Genomic DNA, 23,770 nt, shown 5'->3' on the forward strand with positions numbered 1-23,770 from the left:
TGGATAACAAAAGAAACTGATGACGTAGTAACAAACTTTGGCAACACTGTACCCATAGAACACCAAATTTTAGGGTATGTTCTGTGTACTGTACCTTTGATTTATTACGTCAAAGTCGTCGTCTATTGGTTTTACCTATGTGTTTCTAAAAGTGAAGTGATAAGTGGTATAATTAGAAAATATTTTAATTATTAATTTAAGTTTGATAACAATATAGAAACTATATTAATTACACATATATATTTTTTAGTTTTACGGTTTAGTATTCGAGTGTTTCGATTTTATATTATAGGTAAGCATTTCAAAATGGCTTCCACTAAAATTAATTTCATCTAAAGGCGTATCAAGATTCAATATAGTATCCAGAAATAAAACTTCTGTAAGATTTTAATATTTTTATGGGAATATTTAATCGATAATCATTTTTGACATAACTAAATATTCGATGATTTTGAACATCGTATTTCACTTGTATAGTTATTTTAATATTCGTTCGGTACTTTTAATATTATTATATTTTGATATTAAAAATATGATGCATTTTTTTTTCAAAATTCAGATTAATAGTAGATTTATACGTAAATTATTAGTTCAGTGGGTTGTGCCAGGTATCATTTATTGATGTTTGTATGGCGTTTACCTCGAAGGATTATTTATTGTTTCTAATCAGTTATCATGGTTTTACAGGGTTTTAAAAAAATATATTTTCTAAATTGTTCGATTATTAGGATTCGTATGTAACTACACTGCTCAACATTTGAGTTTGTTTTTATATTTTCAGGTTGTTTTATGATGGATAAAGAAGTATCGGTTTCATCTATACCTCCTCCTCCAGGTACAACGGATAACCCACCATTACCACCAGATGATCCGCCACCTTCACCACCTCCTCCACCTTCTGCAAATGACTCCACTCAACTTCCAAACTCTCTTTTATCAACCCCCAACTGGGCCCATTACTATTACAACAATTTATACCATCAGCAATATGCTCAATATTATCAGCAATATTTTATGATGCCAGGATATAATTATCAAGCTTACCAAAATCAATTTAATAAAAAAGATGATAAAATTCAACCCCCTCTTCCTCCCGGGTCTCCCATACCGCCACCACCGCCCAACACAATAAATAATATATCTTCTCCGTTATTGCAAACCCCCAAGCAATTCGGTCACATCCGTTTCCAATTAAACACAAAACGTTTACAGAATAACAGCAACCCCATTATGCAACTTAACAATTCCCCAAATAGCGGTGCATCAAAGAAGAAACGAAAGCGCAACAGGAACAACCAAAATAATGAGCTTAATCAACAACAACATATTTTTGATACACCTCCTTTACCACCCCCGGAATTAGCCATGCCAAAACCGGCTCCGCCGCCAGAAACGATGCCCCCCGAACCACCATTGCCACCATTACCGGACGAAGCGAATCCCCCATTACCTCCGCGATTAACCCCAGAAACAAATCCTCAGAATGGATTTACGAATCCTTCTGATGATTGGCCTGAAAGCCTGAAAGACTATGTGCATCGCAGTTATGCTAAATGCAAAACTGCAATCGATAAGAATCAAGTCGAGATCATATTGAAAGGGAAAATTACGCAGGCATATCAAAATGGCCAGCTTTATAAAGATTGGAAAAATGAACCTCTGCCGAACATACATAGTGAAAGGTATTCTTTTACTGGTCAAACGAAAACTGTCCCGGGACAGTTGAGTCTCTTTCAAAATAATAATGGCGTTAAAAAAGGTATTTCCCCCGGTCTAGGTGCTAGGCTCGGCGCTAGGGCTAGTACTTTGCGAGGAAAGAGTAAGTCTTCTTCTAGGTCTAGGTCCAGATCGCCGGTACCGAACAAAAAGTCCAAGTCCAGATCAAGGAGTCCCAGGAGAAATGGTTCCTATAGGTTAGTATTCAATTTTATCAAAAAATAAATTTCATTTGTGGAAATATGGAAAATTATACAGAGTAGTTCATATGTATCGAAATGTAAAATTTTGGATTTCTTGTTTAAAAATATATGTACACACACATAGACCCCTCCACTGACTATTTTTTAACTCATTTACAGGTTTTTTATATAAAAATATAAACAGTTATATGGGGTAGTTCATTTGTATGGAAATATAAAATTGTGGAGTTCTTGTTTAAAAATATTGTGATTGAAATTAAGGGTACTTGAAGCCCTTATGGGTTAGGGGTTTTTGATATTCAGGTATATAAAATTTATGGGGATTTGGAATGCAGATATATAGAAAGTTATATAGGGCAATTCATAAATAGCGAAATGTAAAATTGTGGATTTCTTTTTTATTATTTCTTTTCTTTTTATTCTATTACTCAATTACGGGTTTTTGATATTGGGGCAAATAAAAAATTATACGGGTAGTTCATTTTTATCGAAATAGAAAATTGTGGATTTCCTGTTTAAAAATATTGTGATTAAACTGGAGGAAATGTGGATATTATATTACTATTTTACAGGGTTTTGATACGCAGGTGTATAGAAAGTTATATAGGGTAGTTCATAAATAGCGAAATGTAAAATTGTGGATTTCTTGTTTAAAAATATTGTGATTAAAATTAATGGTTCAGGAACCTTTATGGATTAAGTATTTATGCGTTTTCAATATTCAGTTATATAAAAAGTTATACAGAGTAGCCGCTAAAAATCAAAATACAGAATTTAAACATTTTTTCCTACTTTTAAGTGACAATCAAGATGGAATTGAATTTTTTATCATTGGGGGGTCTAGTGGAGTTTCTTTTTGATAAATTAATGAACTAATATTTTGTTTGAGATATTTGATTTAGAAAAGCATTTTTCGAATTTTCAGCGACACTTCAACTTCAAGTAGCGAAGGAAGCTACAAAAGCTTCCCAACTATTCCTAAGAAAAACATGAAAAACAAACTAGCCGATAGATTAGGACCGACTAAAAAGAAAAACGCGAAAGTTTTGAAAAAACAGAAACTCAAAGAAAAGAAAAATCATTTTTATTCGACATTTGGTAGCGAAGTAGAAGAAAATAGCGAAGTTCTCCAACAAAGAGCCGCCAGATTTAATAACGGCAAATCTAACGTTAATAATTCGTTAGAAAAAGAACAACGTCAACCTAATTTCGTGGTAGATAAATTTAGTAACGAAGATACGGTGAACTTCGACTGGTCGGATTGTCACATCGTGGGTACCTGTCCAGATGTGGAGAAATCCTTCCTCCGTCTGACCAAAGCCCCGGATCCGTGTGACGTCCGTCCGGTCGAAGTACTTAAATCATCATTACAGAATGTCAAGGATAAATGGCTAGTGAAACAGGACTATTTTTACGCCTGCGATCAACTCAAATCCATTCGACAGGATCTGACTGTTAGTATAGAAAACAAAAAAGTTTTTATACAATAAAAAAAATTAATTTACTACAGGTACAAGGGGTAAGGAATGAGTTTACGGTTGAAGTTTATGAGACCCACGCCAGGATAGCTTTAGAAAAAGGTGATCACGAAGAATTCAATCAGTGTCAGACTCAATTAAAAATGTTGTATAATGAAATAGGGGGTTCGAATCGTAATGAATTTGTAGCTTATAGGATTCTTTATTATATATTCACCAAAAATACATTAGGTAAGTTTTTAAATGATTCATTTTTTAGAATCTGTGTCAAATTTGACGTTTTTCTTTTCATGAAATGTTTTTTATGGTATTTTAGGTTAAATGAACGTTTATTCTGAATTTTCTATAAAGATTGTGTCTATAATTTTAATCCGAATATCTTTTCGTTGAAAATTTAGTTTTCCAAATTCAATTTCGTTAAAAAAAGGCTTTTCCAAAATTGCAGATTCAATTACAACGTGAAATGGTTCTCTATGATTTTAATCTAAGCAAAAAAGACTTTTGATCTTTTATTTTGACAAAAATTTCAGTTTAAATTTGACGGAAAATGGTATTTCAAATTTGTTTGGGACAAAAAAATAGAGTGTCCAATATTACTTTGGAAAAAAAATATCTTTTCTGCTTTTATTTTTCCAAAAAATTATTTTTTTTTTAATTTTGATATAAATGGCTCCCTCAATTTCCATTTGAACCGAAGGTAACATCCCAAATTTTAGTTTTTTCAATTTCAGCATTTCAAGTTTGAATTTGGACAAAATAGGACTTTCGCAAATTCAGTTTTGTACAAAATGGCTTTTCCAGATTCAATTTTATACAAAATGGCTTTTCCCGATTCAATTTTGCTCAAAATGATTTTTCCTGATTCAACTTATACCGCCGTACTTTTCAAATTGAATTTAGACAAAAAAATTTTTCTTTGATAGAATTGGTTGCACCAATTTCAGTTTGAACAAAAATTGCCTTTTCCCGATGTAATTTGGACAGTTCCCTACTTTTCCAACATTTAATTTATCAAAAAATAGTCTCTGGTACAATTTGAACGAAATATTGATTTACGAATTTCAATTTGAATTCAAAATTACTTTTCCGAATGTTTTCCAGTTGTAATTTGAACAATGGTAATTTTTCCAAATTAATTTGGATAAAATTGGACTCAAATTATATCCAAAATAACATTCCTGCTTTGATTTTGGACAAAATAGGATTTTTCCATATCAAGTTTTGTTCAAAATGGTTTTCCAAATTCATTATAGCTCTCTCAAATCTAATTTGGTTATAGAATTTCTTCTTTTTTGATAAAATTGGCTTTCCCAGTTTTGATGTGAACAAAAACTGTTTTCCCAGGTGTAATTTGGACAGTCCTTTTCCAATATTTAGCCTATTAAAAAATAGTTTTCCCAATTTCAATTTTAACATAAAATTACTTTTCCGAATTCAATTCTTAATTATAAATAATTTTATAAATATTAGAGGCAGTAGGTAGTAGGTACGCCTATTAAATAAATATCTATGTAGCAACTTATAACTGTTACAATGAAAACTCTTGTTACATATGCAGTGATACCGTAAACAAATCAGTATAGCCGTAGCATTCATATTTTTCTATTTTATTCATTTTTTTTTTATTTTTAGATATAATGACGATATTAAAATCTCTTACAAAAGAAGAGAAATTGGATCCGTGCATTTCGTTTGCTTTAAAAATTCGTTCGGCTTGGGGTTCGGGGAATTTTCATAAATTTTTCACACTTTACTGTAAGGCTCCATTAATGACCGGCTATCTCATCGACTGGTTCATTGAAAGAGAGCGCAAAGATTATTTAAAATGCATCATCAAAAGGTATGTATCAGAACTTGTTTTTTTATTTCTCTTTCTCATTTAACAGAAACATTTTCATTTTTTTGACCGTTTGAGGCAATTTTTACAAAAAATTATTGGTAAGTGTTGGATTTTTTTTACGGTTCTGCTATTAAAAAGTCCATCAATAGAAGAATCTGATAAGGAACTGGACTAATACTGGAAAAAAATAGATGAAAATGGGCCGTTGACGAAAGAATTTTTTCTCTAAAAATTCCCTTTCTCTTTATCGATTATCCATCTCACTATCCAGACTTTTACTGTCTAGATTTTTATCGGTTTTTTTGTTTAAAACCAGTCAGTTATCCAATATCCTTTTTTAAAAATATCCTTTTTTAAATTCTAATTAATTCCCTCCAATAGTTTCTATAGATTTTTGAGATAAAATATTTTTTAAGTTAATAAAAACCATTGGGGCAAAGATTAGGCTTGAAAATTATCACGGTGGCTCTTTTCCAAGAAAAGAATGGGAACCGAACGAGAAAATTAGATTCTACAGATAAAAATGGAGAACGAGTGAAAAAATATGAATAAGTAATGATGAAATGTACGTCTCACAAAATTAAGTATGAAAAAAGTTCGATTTGAGCTTTTTCTTAATGGGTGTCAAGTTACCTCACTAACAGAACAAAAACGACAAAAATTTGAGGTTTCGGTGTATTGTTTAGTATTTTTTTCAATCATTATTTGGAAAATAAAAAAATTTCCATCATAAGAAAGATTCTCTATCAAAAACGATTAATTTAGCTTTAGTTTCTGAATCCACCATTTCCACCAGATCTGGTCCTCAAAAAATACTGACTGAAGAAATGCACCGAGGAATATCAATGGAAAGACGAAGGATAATGGTGAAAAAAGAAAATATTCATGGGGGCTAAGGAGGACACATCTGTTTAAAAAGGAAATGATGAAAAAACTACCCCGTTTGCAGAATATCTATTAGTAAAATTGTTTCTGATTCGATCATATTCTCCGGTTCTAGTTTTTGGAAACTACTGATTGATGATGACAATGAATTGGAAGCTGTTTTTGCAGACAAAGGAAAATGGGGTAGAAAAGTTGGAAAATATCGATTGAGAAGGAAACGTGGATTTGTCAATCAAAATGGCAGTGGACAAGACCCAAGTGACTTATTTTTGGATACAATTCACACTACTAGGGGTCCACGGGAAGCTCTACTACAAGAGTGTATTTGAATTCCCATAGTTAGATCTGATCTGATATAACTAAAACTAGTAAAAAGTATTTTGAAAATGGTTTACGAGGAAAAAATTTGCGAAATTATGGTCTATTTGGAAAATAGAAAATGGCGAAATATCAGAATGAAGATGTCATAGATGAAATTTGGAAAACTTTCGAAGAAAACTGTTTCGATGAATGATACAGAATTTTGCGAAAAAATTGTTTATTATTTTTATCTGATGTTACATTCCGGAATATTTTGTATTGAATTTGATGAAATCAGATTATTGCTTATACGGAAAATATTTTTCTAAGAAGTGAATTCACTTAATTGCATTTCATTTAAATTTTTATTTACACATTGTTTATCCAAATTACATCAAAATAAGTAATCTTGATTACTAAATATGCAAATTTTTCCATTATAATCCCAGGTTTTTTGTTTACCTGTCAAAAATTAGAATTTTTTTTTTTTTGAAAAATTATCTTATTTAAAACGTGACTATTTTTTTGATTTGGTAGCATCTAGAAATTTAGTAAAATTCTCAATATTTTTTATATCTGTATCTAATCTTACCGAATTTTTTTTTAACTCATTTTTGTAGTTAAATTTTTATATTTTGCTCATTTCTTTTATAAAATTTTCTAATTTTAATAATGAGATTACAATTTAACAATTTTTTTTCCAAAAATATTTGATTCGACGACTCTTTTGCAGAAGCTTCAATTTTTTTGTTATTTATAACATTTATTTATATAAAAATAGACTATGGACATCAAAAAAAAAAGAAAGTAAATACAAACTGTGTTATAAAAATTTTTGTTTTCCTTTTTATATTTTTATTAATAATTATTGGAAGTTCCAATTTATATGTTTATTAAAATTCACAAGTAATGTAAATACTTTTTTCACGATTGATGTTAGCGACACGTGTGATGTGGTTTTTAAAGCACTTTATACTTTTTGTTTCACGTACACTCGAAATGAGATAAAACGAGCACCGATTTTTTTAAATTTTCAAAAATCTAACAAGAAAAACTCAAAAAGCGACACTGTGATAAGGTTCATCGTTCCAATATTTTATATTTTTTTGTAATCATCCTGTATATGTCGAACATTTATAAATAAAATTCCGTCTAAATGTTCATTTCACCTTTATTAAACGGGGCGCAGTTAATTTTTAATATTCCATTAGACAGGGACGGCTTCTTGAATGATTTTGTTCCAATAAAGTATTTGGTTCCATATTTTTTTGTAGTCACTCTGTATATGTTATATATTTATAAACAAAATTCCTTGGGAATGCTCATTTTATCTTTTATCGAACGTGGCACATTAAAATTTATTGATAAATCCGAGTATTTACATTATTGTGCAAATTTTCAACGAATTATACTGACATTTATTTTTATGTTTAGCTATCGTCAGAACGTTTCTATCGACTTCCTGATGCAAGAATTGGCCTTCAAAAATGCCGATGAGTGTTTAGAATTTGTTGACCGATTTTCTTTAATTTTCGCCGATACAGAAAGGACTTTGATCGATTGTAAGAGCAGTACGACGGCTCTACCAAATATATAAAACTAAAAAAAAATCCTCCGAAAACTTTATTCGCGTCAAATGAATTGATTTTCAAAATTTTTTTTCTTCTTCCCTGTTATAAAAATAAAAACCGATGATCCTACAATAGGTTTTTGGGTGAAAGGTGAAAGGACCTCGTGGATCTTTTCCATCCTTATTCTACTTGTTCCTGGATGATGTGTCGACGTGGAGAATGCGTTCTTCTTCTTTGAAGGGTCTCTGTTGATGTAAGGAACAGAACAGGACCTTGCGTTTTCCACTTCGGAAGATGTTGGAATGGAGAAAGATTCGAATTGGTTGTTTAATCGTTATTTTCGTTGAGACCACTGTATATATAGATATATATATATATGAATGGATGGTGATTTTTTCCAATTCTCATTGGTGTATTGAGAAATTATTATTATTAAATTAATTTATACACTATTTTTTACTGTTTTGTCATGTTTTAGTGACAATGGCCGTTGTGAGATACCCGTACATCAATTTGTAAATAATGTACGATTTAATATATATATTTTTTTAAATAAAAGATTTAATGTTGTTCAAGTGGTTTTTTTGTGATACTGTATATATTACAGGAATATGTTGCAGTGATGGTAAAAGACGAAATTAAAAACATCGAAATGAGAAAAAAATTTATATATTTGTACTGGGAAACAATTCAAATGAAGTTTTGTAAAATACAAATTATTTTTGGGGGTGCAAGAGGGAGAATTGAAAATTTCAAGAAAAAAAATATTTAGATTGAAAAAAACCAAAATTGCTTTGGATTTGGATGAAACTTTACAAAATTGAAACAATTTTTGGGTGTGGAATAAAAAAATGTTGAAAAATAAAAACAATTGTTTGTGTAAAACGAAGTAAAATTGGGAAAAAATGTAATTGGACTGAAAAAATTGATTTGGATTTTGATGATTTCGAAGAAAAAAATTATTTATAAAAGAAAACCAAAAACTTTGAATTTGGATAAAATTTCACAATATTAAAACATTTTTTGGGCATGGAATGAAGAAATGTTGAAAAAAAATTATTTTGAACTAAGAAAAACAATATTTGGATAAAATTTTATAAATAAAAATTTTTGGTGTAAAACGAAAAAAATGTAATAAAATTGCTTTGGATTTGGTTAAAACTTTACAAAATTAAAACAATTTTTGAGTGTAGAACGAAATAATGTAGAAAAAAAATTTATTTTGATTAGAAAAATTTAAATTAGTTTGATTTGGATGAAAGAAAAGTTGAAAAACATGTAATTGGACTAAAAATCCAATGCGATTTGTATGAAATGCTCCAAATTAAAATGTTTTTGGGTGTAAATCGAAAAAACCAAAAAATTACTTTTCATTTCGATAAAATTTTGGGTAGGAAACAAAGAAAAGTTAGAAATCATTTTATTTAGGATAAAAAATGAAATTGCTTACGATTTGGATGTAATTTTACAAAATGAAGATTTTTTAGTATAAAACGAAGAAAAATACTATTACAAAATTTTCAATATCAAGTTTTTTTCAAACATTTTTAAGATCTTAAGGAAATTATATAAAATAAAAATTATTCTTTGGTAAAAAATGAGGATAAAGTTGAAAAAACTTTATTAGGACAGAATTATTATTTTGGATTTGGATGAAATAAAAATTGTTGTTGGGTAGAAAATTGATGACATTTATGAAAATTCAATTATTTTTGATACTATACATTAGAATCAAACATTAATATGTTTTATTCATATTACTATATAATTTTTTCATTAAAAATTACACAATTTTTGAAAATATCAACTTATACATCTTTAAGCTTAAGGCTCAATTACTTAAATAAATAAAATGCTAAATACCTTGTTAATGAAATGAGAGTATATACTGTTTATTAAAGTTCGATTGATCTACCTAATCAATATTTTCAAATCGATTTGAAGTTTGTTAATGTTTATTTATTTTCAATTGACAGATGACAGATATTGTCAAAAAACAATACAGTGATGTGAAATTTAAAGATTTATTAGATAAATGAAAGAGGTATATATCAACTGTTTATTTCGAATAACAATGATATTATCAACAAAATTAATAAATAAATGAATTAATTCTTTTTACCTTTCGTTTAATACCATTGGTTGATATAACTCAATATTATAATTGGTCCGTTTTAAACAATGATATTAGCACTATCTCTTTTTATTACGAATGTAATGAAAAGAATAGACATGATTAAAACTAATCAAATAGTTTTTTGAATAGTATACGTCTATAAAATTTGAAAGTTGTTATAATTGATAAATGAATAAAAAAAAACATCTGCGAATCTTTCCCTTAGTGACAAGACAAGAGTTCTTTGTTTTTTAAATAAAACATAGTTCCAGTAGACTTTTTGAAAGCGAAGTGATTTTGAAGAAATCCAAGTGATTTTTCGAAATGAACATTCTTGCTAATAACACTATTGTACATATATATAAAATAGAAGAAAACGGAATGGCGACTTCGGGAATGTGGTACGAAATTAATTCAACAACGAAAGAACCGATATCAATGAATAACTTTTGTCAAGTAAACGTAAGTTTTGATCCCAATGTATTATTATCTAACGAAAATCGATTAACATTAAATTTAAACAAATTCGAGACAAATGAACAAATTATCAAATGTATAAAATTTGAAGATATGTCTGATTCACCGACTGCTAGTGCGGGTAAATCGATATTAAATATTCCTACTATGATAAGATGTCAAAATTGCGAAACAAATTTTCCTACGAAATATCAATATCAAAGACACCAGTGTGAATTTAACGCCGAAAAGGTTGTTCTAAAATCGGACGTCGATTCCCAAGAAGTCGATACCGAAAATCCCACGAAATTCGTTTGTGATTTTTGCAACAAAGAATTCGCGAATAAAAATAATTTCACCCGACATCAATTGAGTCACGAAAATTCGCGAGAAAATATGTGCGAACACTGCAACAAACAATTTATCAGCGAAAACCGTCTCAGGATTCACAAAGAAAACCATTGCAAAAAAGCCGGAGATATTTCGAAATTTTACAGAAGCGACGTTGCCGTGTGGAAATGTAAAAAGTGTCAAGAAGTTTTTTCATCGCACCTCACCGCTAGTTACCACGTGACATTTTGCGTGAACGTTGAAATCGAAAATGAACCTCAAATAACGGACGATTCGAAAGAAGTGATAGACAACGAAAATATCGAAAAAGTATTAACGGAAGTTTTATTACAATGCGAATTTTGTAATAGAACCTACGCCGATAAAAATACTTTGCTTACGCACCAAAAATCGCACACCACATCCAGAAATTACGAATGCGTCAATTGCTTTCAAGTTTTCGATTCCTACCCGACGGCCGCTCAGCATTGGATGATGAAATGTTCGGACTACGTCAGTCTGTTTTATTTGCCGAAACTAACCTATTGCGAACATTGCGACAGGACGTTCAAATCCCACGAGCTACTCTATACGCACAAAATAAAAAAGAAGCACTACACTTCTAAACGCCATCTACAAGCGACCGAAGAAACAAATAATAATAATAATAACAAAGTCGATGGACAACAACAACAACAAACCGTCGAAAAAAGTGATAACAACAAAGAGATACTCGATAAACTCATCGAGGACGTTTTCGAAACTCTAGACGTACCTGTTATCAACATAAATTACCAATCGGAAATAGGTGAAAATAAAGAAAACGTCGACCAAAACAATACCGATCAAATTAAAAATGGCGTCAATACTACGGAGAAAAAGAAAAAAGGAAGGAAACGAAAATGGCCCAAAAACGAAATTGATACGACAAAAAAAATGAATTCCGAAATCGGTAATGGTTTTAAATATCAGTGCGAGAGGTGCATCGAAGTTTTTGTTAACGTCGAAGAGCTCGAGTTGCACAGAGAGAAGGAACACGCTTCGAATTTTACTTGTGACGAATGTGGACAGGTGAGAAAAACAAAATTAATCAAAATAAGTGTCTGTAACCCTTTTTAACGCTATGTCCATATCATTTTCAAGTTTCTATGATTATTTTTTTCGTGTTTTTGTACTTTCGGAAACTCGGAACTTTCTCCTTTTTTCTTAGTGATTTTTTCACAATTTATGCTTTTTATAAGGCATATATTTCATTAAATAATCTTGTAATCACCTAAACCCTTTTTATTTTTCAATTTGTAGTTGTTGGCTTATATTTTGAGTAATTTTGATGAACTTTACATTACATTTTCGAACAAAATTTCATATAGGATAAACGGCATCTCTAATCACATTGTGACATCCTTTTAAGCATTTTTAAAACATCTTTTGAGTTGTAGAATGTCTACAAATAGCATTTTATAAAGTTTTTTCCTAGTACATTAATAGATCCCCTATACTTCTGTCATATTCTCAAATTCAAAAGTTTGCTGAGTTGAGCCTCTTATGGGCTCCTGGGGGCTCATCTGGACCACTTTGGGAATCACTGGTGTACCATGTTGAAGGTCACTGGTAATTTAGCGGCTTTAATGCATGAATAAACAATTACAGCTTTGGATGGTACTAGTTTGACTTAGTTCAGTATCTACAGCCTTTTTTTTGATTTAATACACGTTCTACTACCCTGTAACTAATCAGGTTCTATGTCAAAGACTAGTGCAAGAAGGGTTAATTTTAGTACATTTAATTTGTTGTATCTATCTTTTTTTTATGTGAAAATAAAAACAACTTTACAAACAACCCTTTTATAATAAAAAAAATCTTATTTATATCGTTATTCTGTTACTTTTTTATTTAAAATTATTCAGAATCACTTTTCTATTGGTGATTGCCATTGTTTATACTTTATATCATTTTATGTATACAGAATGTCTCGTAAATAAATATATTTATTATACTAACGAGATATTTTATTACTTCATCAATATTTTTAAACAATAGTATCTTAGTTGTTGCTAATTACGAAAAAAAATTGGAAATCCAAGTTTTTAGGTGAATAATTTGGATCTTTTTTATTTCAAATTTGATATCACTTCACAAACATCCCTCGTAGATTAAAAAAACTTATTTATATGTTTATTCTATCATTTTTTGTGTATTAAATTATTCAAAATCAATTATCTATTCTCGATTGCCATTTTTTATACTTTACACCTTTTTATGTATACAGGATGTCTCGTCAATTAAAAAAACTTTGTAGAGTATATAAACAGTTTTTGGTAGATAAATAATCACCCCGTATAATGCTTTGTACGATATTGCAGGTTCTGCATACGGCCAAAGCATTGATGATTCACAGTCGCGCTCACAAAATGCTGAAACCATACGTTTGCGAAACGTGCGGGCGCAGCTATTCACAAACATCACATCTTTGGCAACACATGCGATTCCACCAAGGTAAGTAATCATCAACTTGAAAAAAAAAACAAATTTGGCAACTATGCAATAATACATTTCGATATTTAGTTGCATAATTTGGAAATGGGTTGTATATCAGTTGTCTACTTAGTACGTAATTTCAGGAATCAAACCGTTCGCGTGCCCCCACGAAGGTTGCGAAGCGCGGTACACGATTCGTCCTGATTTGAAGGACCACATAAGGAAAGCCCACACTAGAGAACGACCGTTTAAGTGTAACGTTTGCGATAAATGCTTTTTGACTGGTTCCGTTTATTATCAGCATCGTTTGATACACACCAATGACAGGAGATATGCGTGTGACGTAAGTATTAGTTTTCCGAAGCCCCCCGTATAGTAAAAAATTATTTGGTCGTTTTTTTTTTATTTTGTTGAATTTTGTTATAGTTGTGTCCGAAACGGTTTTTCAGAGCAGACGCTCTCAATAATCATCGAAGGATACATACGGACGAACGTCCTTATCCTTGTCATGTTTGCGGGAGAGAATTTCGACAAAAAGGAGATCGTAACAAACATCTTAGGACCCAGCATCCCCATACAGTTTGACTTTAACTTTTATAGTATTATTTTGATTTTTTTCCTGTTTAACTTAATGTGAAATTGATTAAATTTACTAGATTATTGTTAAAAACAATTAAAAATAATATGTTGTTTGTATTTATGATATGCAATTATTTGTTAATAAATTTTTTCATTGAATTTCTATTTTTTTTTTTACTTAAAATATAAAAATAACTGAAGAATCAATCATTTTTACCAAATTTGGCAACGTGGTAAAAACATAGATGTGAATTCAAATACGTCTACGTTTTTAGTTTATCTATAGTTCATGAAAAAAGATGATAACTTACATACCTCTTGTTATGTATCTTTATTAACTTTATGTTAATATTCCATCGAGTTTTAAGGATAAATATCAATTCATTTCTAGGTTATCTATAACATAAAAAGAACAAAAATCAATTTTATGAAAATTTGGATTAAATTTATTTTGCGCTATAGATAAATAAGTTACGTCTATGTTTTTAATTTATCTATTAATTAATCTCAATTATATCACTTGAGAAAAAAAGAAGATTTGAAATTATTTTTATAGCCTACTAGTACGGTTATATCATATATAATCTTAGGGTTATATTTAACGAGCCTGTTGGTTGTGGTGCTTTATTAGTGATTGTGTAGTGTTATTTATATATATTTAGTGAGTGAAAATGGTGAGTAACATTTATTTAACATCAATATAATTTTCCTCGTTAAGATTTATATAATTTTTCTTCCAAGTTGTTCATATCAATAATCTGTTCAAAATGGAAATGCTTATGAAATCCGCCATTGCTGCTACTAGAACAAATTTCATAATGTGCTTCGTAATATTAATATATTGGAATTATCTGAACTATAATGTGTTTATGAACATATTTACTACCAAACTTATTTCAATATATATGTAGTTTTTTTCCAACTTCAACAATTCGTCTTCTCAAGACCTTTGTATAATGTGTAGAAACCTTTATTGTTAATTTGATTTTACTGCATATTCAATTTGTATAAAACCCGTTTATATTCATTTCTTTTTTGATTTAAACAGTGTATTCAGTACAACGATTTGTAGACATGTATTATTACAAGGCGCGAACCGAATGTAATAATATAAATGTTATTTTTGATTGATATAGGAGAAGTTCTTTACAATTTCGGTAAGTTCAAATACTATATACATATGTTACACCAAATTATTGTAAATTTCTATATAATGATTCACATTCCTCGTGATCGATAAATTATTCATTAGATTGTGAGTATTTGGGGCTTGGTTTTGATATTACCCATTTAGATTTGGTTTCCAAAAGTAATAGTTGGCTCTAAAGATAGACTATTGAGTCTGACAACAAAAAACTTAAGATTTGGAGTTTCAATGAGAGCTCAAGATTTCAGTGCTCAATAAAATATTTGGGAACTATGTATGAGAGAAAATATCTTATAATTAGATGCCATGGCTTTTCTGACATATGCGTACCCTTTTGATGGAATTTCCAATAATCTTATTGAATACATGTGGTGAAATTTCAATGATTCTGCGTTTAATTTTGCCCTTTGAATGCTTCAATGGTAAAGGCATTAAATCACAACAGCGTGAAAGCCAATTCTGGTCACCAAATTGGGAAATGTCATGACCAGGAGTAAACTCGTGCAAGATGGTTTATGTTTCATAGGTTCTACGACATGTGGCACCGTCCAGCTGAAATCACATGTCGTCAAGACCGATAGCTTCCAAATAATGCACAAGAAACTGTTATCTTAGCATGATAACGATCATTACTAATTGGAAGTCTCTGATTACTTTGATTTGTATTTTTCTGTATATAATACAAAGACGCATACATAGGTTTGGAGATGGGCATATCGAATACGACCATTAGTAATTGGAAGTTGCTGGTATGTTCATTTGTAACCCTCTATATACAGTTCAATGACAAAAATGTATGAGTGTGTATGTGTGAAACCATATTAATGATATGATTGCGGCGACCATTAGTAATTGGAAGCTGTGGTGATTTTTGTTAAATTGGCAACCATTTCTTCAACGCTTAGCAAGATCTTACATCTTCATTCTCCTAAAAGGTATTCGAAAAGAACAAAGTTCCAAGGTATTTGATTTTTTTGAATCAAAAGTAAATCAAACTATCAATAAAATCCGTTAATATCGTATTTTAGGCTCAGTTATGATTTATTTTTAATTAACAATAATTAAACATCTTAAGAACATGCTTCTTTTTGGATAGCAGATAAAAGAATAGAAGACAGAAGCGTGCGTATGTTATTTATTTCTGAGACGTCCTGTACGGGTTGTTTCTCAACATTCAATTCATACTACTATTCAAACCTTTTTTACATGCCACTGCATTCGGCGTCCAAAACAAAAAATTGTCAGGACGCCTCTGTTTTAATATCTACCTTGGTATTTGTGGGTGATTACTATTTAAGAGGGGGACTTGATGCAAAGCCCCTTTCTTGAACTGTGACTATTTTCAAATACTCTCTGTAACATGTGCCCCATTATTCTTTATTCATTAACGCTTCTGTCTTGGAAAAATTCTTCATATAAGATCTTGTCATAGTCTGTTTGGAAATAATTCGCGTCATTTCCGAACGGGCATTGAAGAAATGTCATAGGTCGTCCTGATGGTTGTAAATCATGAAAATATGATTTATGTTGTTGTAAATGTAAATTTCGTAGTTTGGCTACTCCCCGCTAGATAGCGCTAGTGTTGCCTATAGAAATTAAACACAAGTAGAATCTTTATAAATTTTATTTTTTAGATAATAAAATAATATATACAAGGAAAATGGGAACTATTAGTTCGATGCGTAGGGCACCGAAGGAGGAAAGAGTTATTAACCATAGAGATATCGTCTGTTATATGAAAGTTGTAACAGACATCTCTATGGTTATAACTCTTTCCTCCTTAAGTGCCATTCATACCCATAGAACTATAACTAATTATCTTATCAAACAGTTGTTAGTTATTGATAACTAACTGTTTGATAATTAGTTATACTTAAATGCTTATGGCACCTAAGGAGGAAATAGTTATAACCATATAGACATTACAGAAAAGGCAACAAGCTATAGGATGCTGTGTTAGTGAAAATGTTTATCCCACTCCAACGAGAAAGAGATAGAGTCGTCAATGGTTATACTTCAAATGTAACCTCGAATTCCCTATCTCTTCCGCATAGGCGGGTGACTTTTGCTTATATGTGTATTATCTCTTATGGTTAAAACAGGTTTCAAAGAGAAATAAATAAAAAGACAGTATTTTTATTAAATAACTTGCAATCGAGTGACTCATTCTAGTACTTGTATAACCTAATATCTAGCTACAAAGTTTTTATTGCAAATTTCAAGTTTACTATACAGGTAATGAAACACCATCAATTTCAAGTTGTAAGAGTAGTTTGAAAAACGTTATATCCATAGAGAGTAGTACATACATAATGATTCTCTTAACGTCCATAAAGTGAAATACAAAAATTTTCATAATCAGATTGTAGAAAAGAAGTTGATGGACGTTTTTATAAACAATACAATATTTTTTATACACCGTGTAGATATAAAAATGTTTTGTCAAACATTTTAATTCTAATAAAGGTATATATTTACATAAATACAATCGTATTATTTATTTCCACCAATTTTTCCCTATTTTGATGATAGTAAATCAAGATTTATTTACTCTAAAGTACCAGTTAACTCTTTATTTAAAAAATTAATCAAATGTTAAAAATATTTTCAAAAATGTGATGTTTGGACATAAAGCATAATGACATACTTTAGATGAACACATATCTTTTAAGATTTTTAATTGTTTTTATCATACTAAATATACTTCTGCTTTTAAACATGCAACACTTCACTAACTCAATTGTTCTGTAATATAGATTCAGTCATTTTCTTCTTATTTTGTGTGATTGGATATTTTACCATTAGGGTTTAATGAGATTCATTTACTAACAATTCATTAAAGTCATATTACATGATAAGTTTATTTATATGCAGAATTTTATGATCATTTTCTTATCTTTTCTTTGTGATATTCTTCCTCTTGTCTTCCATTTTCTTTCATCTTATTATTTTTTGAGTAAATTATTACATTCCTGAATTTATACCATTATGTTTTCCAGGGATATATGCCCAGGAACATAGTCTGCAAAGATGTGTTTTCTTTTTATAAGATTTAAATTGAAAATTTAGAATGGAAAACAGTTTTTGGAAAACGTAACAGTAAAGTTTCAGGAAAGTAAAATTTGTTTGCAGTTGAAAAATAAAGGTTAACAATACCCTTTGCTTCTGTAGAGAAAATGAAATGAGCAATAAGATAAAGCAAAATGGGAAGACAAGAGAAAGAATTTCATAAAGAAAAGAAAATGACCATGAAATTCTGCATACTAACAAACGATTGTGTAATATGATATTGGTAATAGATGGTATGTCTACATGGTGGAGATCCCACAAAATAAGAAAAAAATGGATGAACCTACATAACTATTCAACAGAACCCATTGAGTTGGTAAAGTGTTCCACATGTGAAAGTAGAAATATATGTAGTGTAATAAAATGTACAATCAAATAGAGGTGTGTTCATATAAATTATTACCATCACGTGTTATTTGATCACAAGTGAAAATTTTTAGAGAATATAAAAAGAATCTAATAAAAAACTTCAAAATTTACATCTAAAAATTATTAAATCTTGATTTAATAACAAAATATAGAGAATTAGTTGGGGAGAACTGATGCAAACTCTCAATTTAAAATATTTCTCTTCCTAGTAGTAAACAACTTTCACCAATCTCTAACGATTATAAAAATAAAAAGAATTGGAGCCCAAAGATTACATTAAGTAAATGTTTGAAATGTACAAAATTATTTATTATTTTAAACAATTAGGTTCTTCAAATGCTTTAAAATAGTTTGGTAACTGACTACATTGATCCTGGACTTGGGTTTGTGTCATAACTCAAATGAGAAATAAATTTTTTATCTACTATTTTACATTTATATTGAATTACTTAAAAAAAGCGTCGAATATTCATGAATTGTTTGGAAATAGAGAAAAACTGATTGAATATGAACAAAATCATAGATATTTGAAATATTCAAACCTAATGTGAAAATTATTTTAGTATTATAAAAAATCTACTTTAGTAAAAATTGATAGTTTGGTGTGAGCTCAAAAAAGGAGAGTTTCCATCATTCTACTGCCCACCAGTTATACAAAAGGTGAAGAAAATTTGAGGTTTGTACATTTTTTGAAGCATTAACTACTGATAAAAAAATTGTGCTAATTAAAAATTTTGACAAAATACAGTGATATGAAATTACAATGATTCGAATCCAAATAAAACATTGATCAATAAATCTCTATTCTCAGCTATCATATTTTTAATTTTTTTTCTTAGAAGAACCAACTTTTAAATGACAATTATCAAATTTTATGATCAGACTCTCCAATGGGGTTCATTAGTCATAATTTTCTAAATGAAAAAACTTTTTGGAATAATGAAAAAAAAACATATCTGGAAGTGAAGGTGGAGGTTTGACTTGTAAAGGCGACTTTTCTCCAGGAAAATCATTGATAATGCGAGATTTTGAATGTGATTATAGAAGCACCAATGATGTTCAACGATCAGTACAACCAAAATATGAAGTTATACTAAATAACATGAAAAAATTCCTGAAAATCATGATGAATATGGAAAAACTTCTTTCATTAGTGACTATTACTGAAAATTATTGGAGTAATTGAACAAGGAAATCACAAAGTTACAGCTCCACCCACTGAACAAGGAAAATTCAGTTCCACAAAGATAATAAGAAAACCAATTATATAATTCAAATAATCAAAAATCGAAATTATTTTCCCCAAATCTGATTTCTAGGCTTTTATACCTGAAAAAAGGGAAAAATATCCATAAGGAGAAGTCTTTATGGAAACTAAATACGAGAAAAAAAATCGTTCCCAAAAAGCTGTTTTTTGTTTATTAGATTAGAAACTTAATGACCCATGTGTTTTGTATCATATAGGAAGTTTTTCATGGTTAATACTATGAAAAATAGTATTTTAAAAATTTCATTCAACTATAAATCCAGATCAGACATTTTTTATGCTATTATTGATAAAATATACAATCAGATACAAAATATGGGTACCATTCACAGACAAAAATCGAATATTTCAAAATTTTAATTGTTCTAATTAAAAAAAATTATTTATTTTATAAAAGACAAAACCAGTATTTCAAATTTGAGCTTCAATAAATGCACGCATTAAATTAATTTAAAAGCATTTTCAATTAGCTTCAGATTGATATTCTAAAATCTGGAGTTACTCCAGATTTTACTTTATTTTAGGATTTTCCCTGACTTTTTGAAATTTTTTGTAAATTTCCCTGACTTTTTGAGAATATTTCCAAATTTCCCTGACTTTCCCTAACCATTTTGCAATTCCCTGACTTTCCAGGTCGCTGAGAACCCTGGAGAAGTAACTGGGATTGTTTCAATTATTCATCCTGAAGGAATATGTACCAAATGGGAATGATTTGTGGTATACTCGTCATTAATTCATATCCCATCATTTCTCCATAAAAACCTAAAAGGATAGATACATTCATAAAAACGATTTGTGAATCTTAGACAATGGTTTTAATATGTATATCAAACCTTTAAATTGGGATTCAACAAAAAAATTGTAGTCATTACCTACATCTAGTTTGTACGTAAAAAGAAAGCAATTCTATAATATAAAATTAAAATATGAAAACTCACCTCAATATATTATGTGATCTTCATAGATAGTGTAGTTGTAATTTCATATAATAACTGGGATTGTGCCAATTAGTCATCCTGAAGGAATATGTACCAAATGGGAACGATTTGTAAGTAAGCTCGTCATTAATTCACAACCCATCATTTTTCCATAAAAACCTAAAATAATACATTCATAAAACAGATTTGGGAATCTTAGACAATGGTTTTAATATGTATATCAAACCTTTAAATTGGGATTCAGCAAACAAATCGTAGTCATTACCTACATCTAGTTGGTACGAGAAAAAAGCAATAAGTGAAAATATGGAAACGAAACAATATTTCTAAAGTTATAATTATTCATTCAAAAACACTTATTCATAACTTTTAGAAAGTAAATTCTAATCAAATGTAATGTTTTATGTGCGCCTTCAGCAAAATTCTGTGATATTTTTAAAAGTTTTCCTGATAAAATAAGGATTATGTAAATACATTTGTAAATATTAGTTTTAACATATGCATCTTCCATTACATAGGTATTATTAATAAAATTTTGAAGGGCAAAGATCAACAATATAAAGACTATATGTGATGATATGGCATATGTTAAATATAAAGCTGCAAGAAAGACAAAGGTAACCATTAATTAACCATGGTTATAAAATCAGTTTTTTATATACCATTGTATGTACCATGTACAAACAGAAACATTTTTTAACATGCCAACATCTCACTGTTGACAGTCCTAAGCCTGCTAAAGTGTGAAGGAAAATGTTTTGTTTGTGGATATAGTTATAAAATATCAAAAACAAAATAAAAATTATAATAATCATCCTGTATTTCAATATCCCATCTACCTATACCTGAAAAAATAGAAAATAAACCATAGATAACATTAAGTATCTATAATTTTTTCGATTCTATGTACCTTCGATATTGCCAATATAGGAAAACTATAATTTTGATAACAAAGTATTTTGTTGGAAATTATGTTTACACTGGAATTTCAATAGAAGAAAGTAAATAAGTAATAACCATCTTCAAAGGTGATGAAACTAGATTAAAAGAAACTGATAAACTTCAAAAAACGAGTTAGAGGTTGTAAAATTTTTAATCTCGAATTTGAGTTGAAAAAATTTAGAGTATGTCAATTATATTTCCTAATAATGATGAAAATATAGAGTTACAGTTACGTTTATAGTTATTGTTGGTTCTAACAATAAACATATGCAATTTTTACTACTTACCACTATTTTCTGAAGCTGTATAATTTTGTTTTAAATTAATGACACAAGTGAAATTAAAAATACGATTCCTAGTTGTGACAAGCAAATGAAGTTTTTGTTATAAATGCTCAAAATAGTAACTTACCAAACAAAAATTCAAAACGCAAACACGTTTCTCTCTGATCTCGATATTATCTCCTTTTACTTCAATGGCTCCAAGAATCCCGAAACAATATTAAAAATTTGTTATTTATCGGTGCAACTCTTAGTTAGAGTGCTACCCAGCTTTTCTGCAATTCCAAAGGAACGTGTAGGGAAATAAAAGAAAAACCTTTTGAAAACAAAAAAGTTATACAAATACCTTGAAAATGCTAGCAACGTGTAAATTAATGTATTAATTCTGCATGTAAACTACTCTATTTAATACGAAAAGTAATTAACTATTTTCAAAATAACGAAAGATTTAAAATATACCTAGTTTGCAGGTTATGAAATAAACCATAGATAAATAATAAAAAGAATAGATGAATTATCATAAACCTATATTTATAAGCGAAGCATAGATAAATATATCAAACAAAATATGTCTATGGTTTGACTAATAGATAGGTCACCATTTATACATATTGGCATTGAGGGTAACGGTACAAGTAGCATCATAAGTACAAATAACTTTAAGAGATAATCATCACCAATAAAAAAAAATAACAAATTTGAAATTAGTAACTACAATAATCATTCGTTTATATTGTTATTTTTGAAACAAATTATGCAGATACTAATTGATAGAATAATTCTTCTAGATAACACATAAATTATACATATTCATTAGGATATATAGAAAATTTAATATATAACAAATTATTCGAGATATCTATTGTTTAGATATACAATGTTGACCAATTTTGGCATATTTGTTTACAATTTGTGTGGAAGGTCGATTGAAAAGTAATTTATTCTTGGAACTATTGAAAACAATGTCAACAAAACGTCAACTTATTTTTCGGAAAAATAAAATTTGTCGTTCACCTATAATTAGAGAAAGTTTCTTGGGTATTTAAATTTATTAGAAACGTAAATTTTTACCTGGGTAATCCTGAAGTTCAATGGGGATAATAAAGAATTGAACACGGTGTTAACTGGTTTCATGAGATATACAGGATGTGACGCTATTAAATAAGAGTTATTTTTATCTTTGTTCAATACACGCTTTTTTGAAATATACTTAATATATTTGACGTTAGATAATTTTAGAATCGGTTAAAGCTTTAACCGACTTTTAAGAAAGTATTATCATTGTCGTCGTACGATTTCTACAGGTAAAAATTAACGATACATCTGATTTTCGTGAGTTGAAATAACGAGGGTGATGCTAATTTCGATCTAGATAACAATTTTTTAACAACAGGGGTGGATTTTTTTTTCCCAAAAAGTGGGAAAATATTTTCCTTTTATTATTTACCGGTCTAATATGAGAAAAATTTGTGAGCGTTGCTGCAGAATTTATTACCGCGGTTCCGCCACTGCTTTGTAAATAGAAATTTCTAATAGTCGTAATATGGCCGTAGCTGTACTTTCATCCTTTCAACGGCGTATTGTCATCCGTCAATACTTTTGCTTTTTGGCTTGTAAAGGGTCGCGAAAGGCGCGAAGACATGTTTTCAGGTAAAAACGGCATTGAGGTAAGTAAAATCTGTTAACAAAAACCCCGAACGCTTTCTCATTTAACTTAGTAGTACGATCCCAAGGTCAAATTTTTAGAAATAAATAATAAAATTAATAAAATTGATACTTTTCCTATGACCTCGTAATTGTAGTAT

General features: G+C 29.4%; 2 protein-coding genes and 1 long non-coding RNA gene across 5 annotated transcripts; 2 read left to right on the forward strand and 1 right to left on the reverse strand.

Annotated features, from left to right (window-relative positions):
- Positions 1 to 66: 66 nt before the first annotated feature.
- LOC130445371 (leukocyte receptor cluster member 8 homolog) lies at positions 67 to 8,562 on the forward strand. The gene is made up of 6 exons (XM_056780961.1): positions 67 to 292; positions 782 to 1,913; positions 2,845 to 3,373; positions 3,430 to 3,628; positions 5,030 to 5,237; positions 7,857 to 8,562. The coding sequence occupies exons 2-6, from the start codon at positions 790 to 792 to the stop codon at positions 8,017 to 8,019; spliced, it is 2,223 nt and encodes a 740-aa protein (XP_056636939.1). The 5' UTR covers positions 67 to 292; positions 782 to 789; the 3' UTR covers positions 8,020 to 8,562.
- A 2,117-nt stretch (positions 8,563 to 10,679) lies between these two features.
- Positions 10,680 to 14,111, forward strand: LOC130445271 (zinc finger protein 569-like). Its single transcript, XM_056780832.1, has 4 exons — positions 10,680 to 11,966; positions 13,259 to 13,391; positions 13,517 to 13,716; positions 13,800 to 14,111. The coding sequence occupies exons 1-4, from the start codon at positions 10,680 to 10,682 to the stop codon at positions 13,956 to 13,958; spliced, it is 1,779 nt and encodes a 592-aa protein (XP_056636810.1). The 3' UTR covers positions 13,959 to 14,111.
- Positions 14,112 to 14,536: 425 nt separating this feature from the next.
- LOC130445068 (uncharacterized) lies at positions 14,537 to 22,456 on the reverse strand. Of its 3 annotated transcripts, XR_008910019.1 has the most exons (4): positions 22,312 to 22,419; positions 22,096 to 22,240; positions 20,743 to 20,901; positions 14,537 to 20,566 (listed from the first exon to the last, which is right to left on the reverse strand). It is a non-coding gene; the product is annotated as an uncharacterized LOC130445068 (long non-coding RNA). The 3 variants fall into 3 exon arrangements; XR_008910020.1 differs by having other exon boundaries at positions 20,969 to 22,414; XR_008910018.1 differs by having other exon boundaries at positions 15,394 to 20,566; positions 22,096 to 22,456.
- Positions 22,457 to 23,770: the final 1,314 nt, after the last annotated feature.

Source organism: Diorhabda sublineata, chromosome 6 (assembly GCF_026230105.1).
Source record: "Diorhabda sublineata isolate icDioSubl1.1 chromosome 6, icDioSubl1.1, whole genome shotgun sequence".
NCBI classification, from domain to species: Eukaryota; Metazoa; Arthropoda; class Insecta; order Coleoptera; family Chrysomelidae; genus Diorhabda; species Diorhabda sublineata.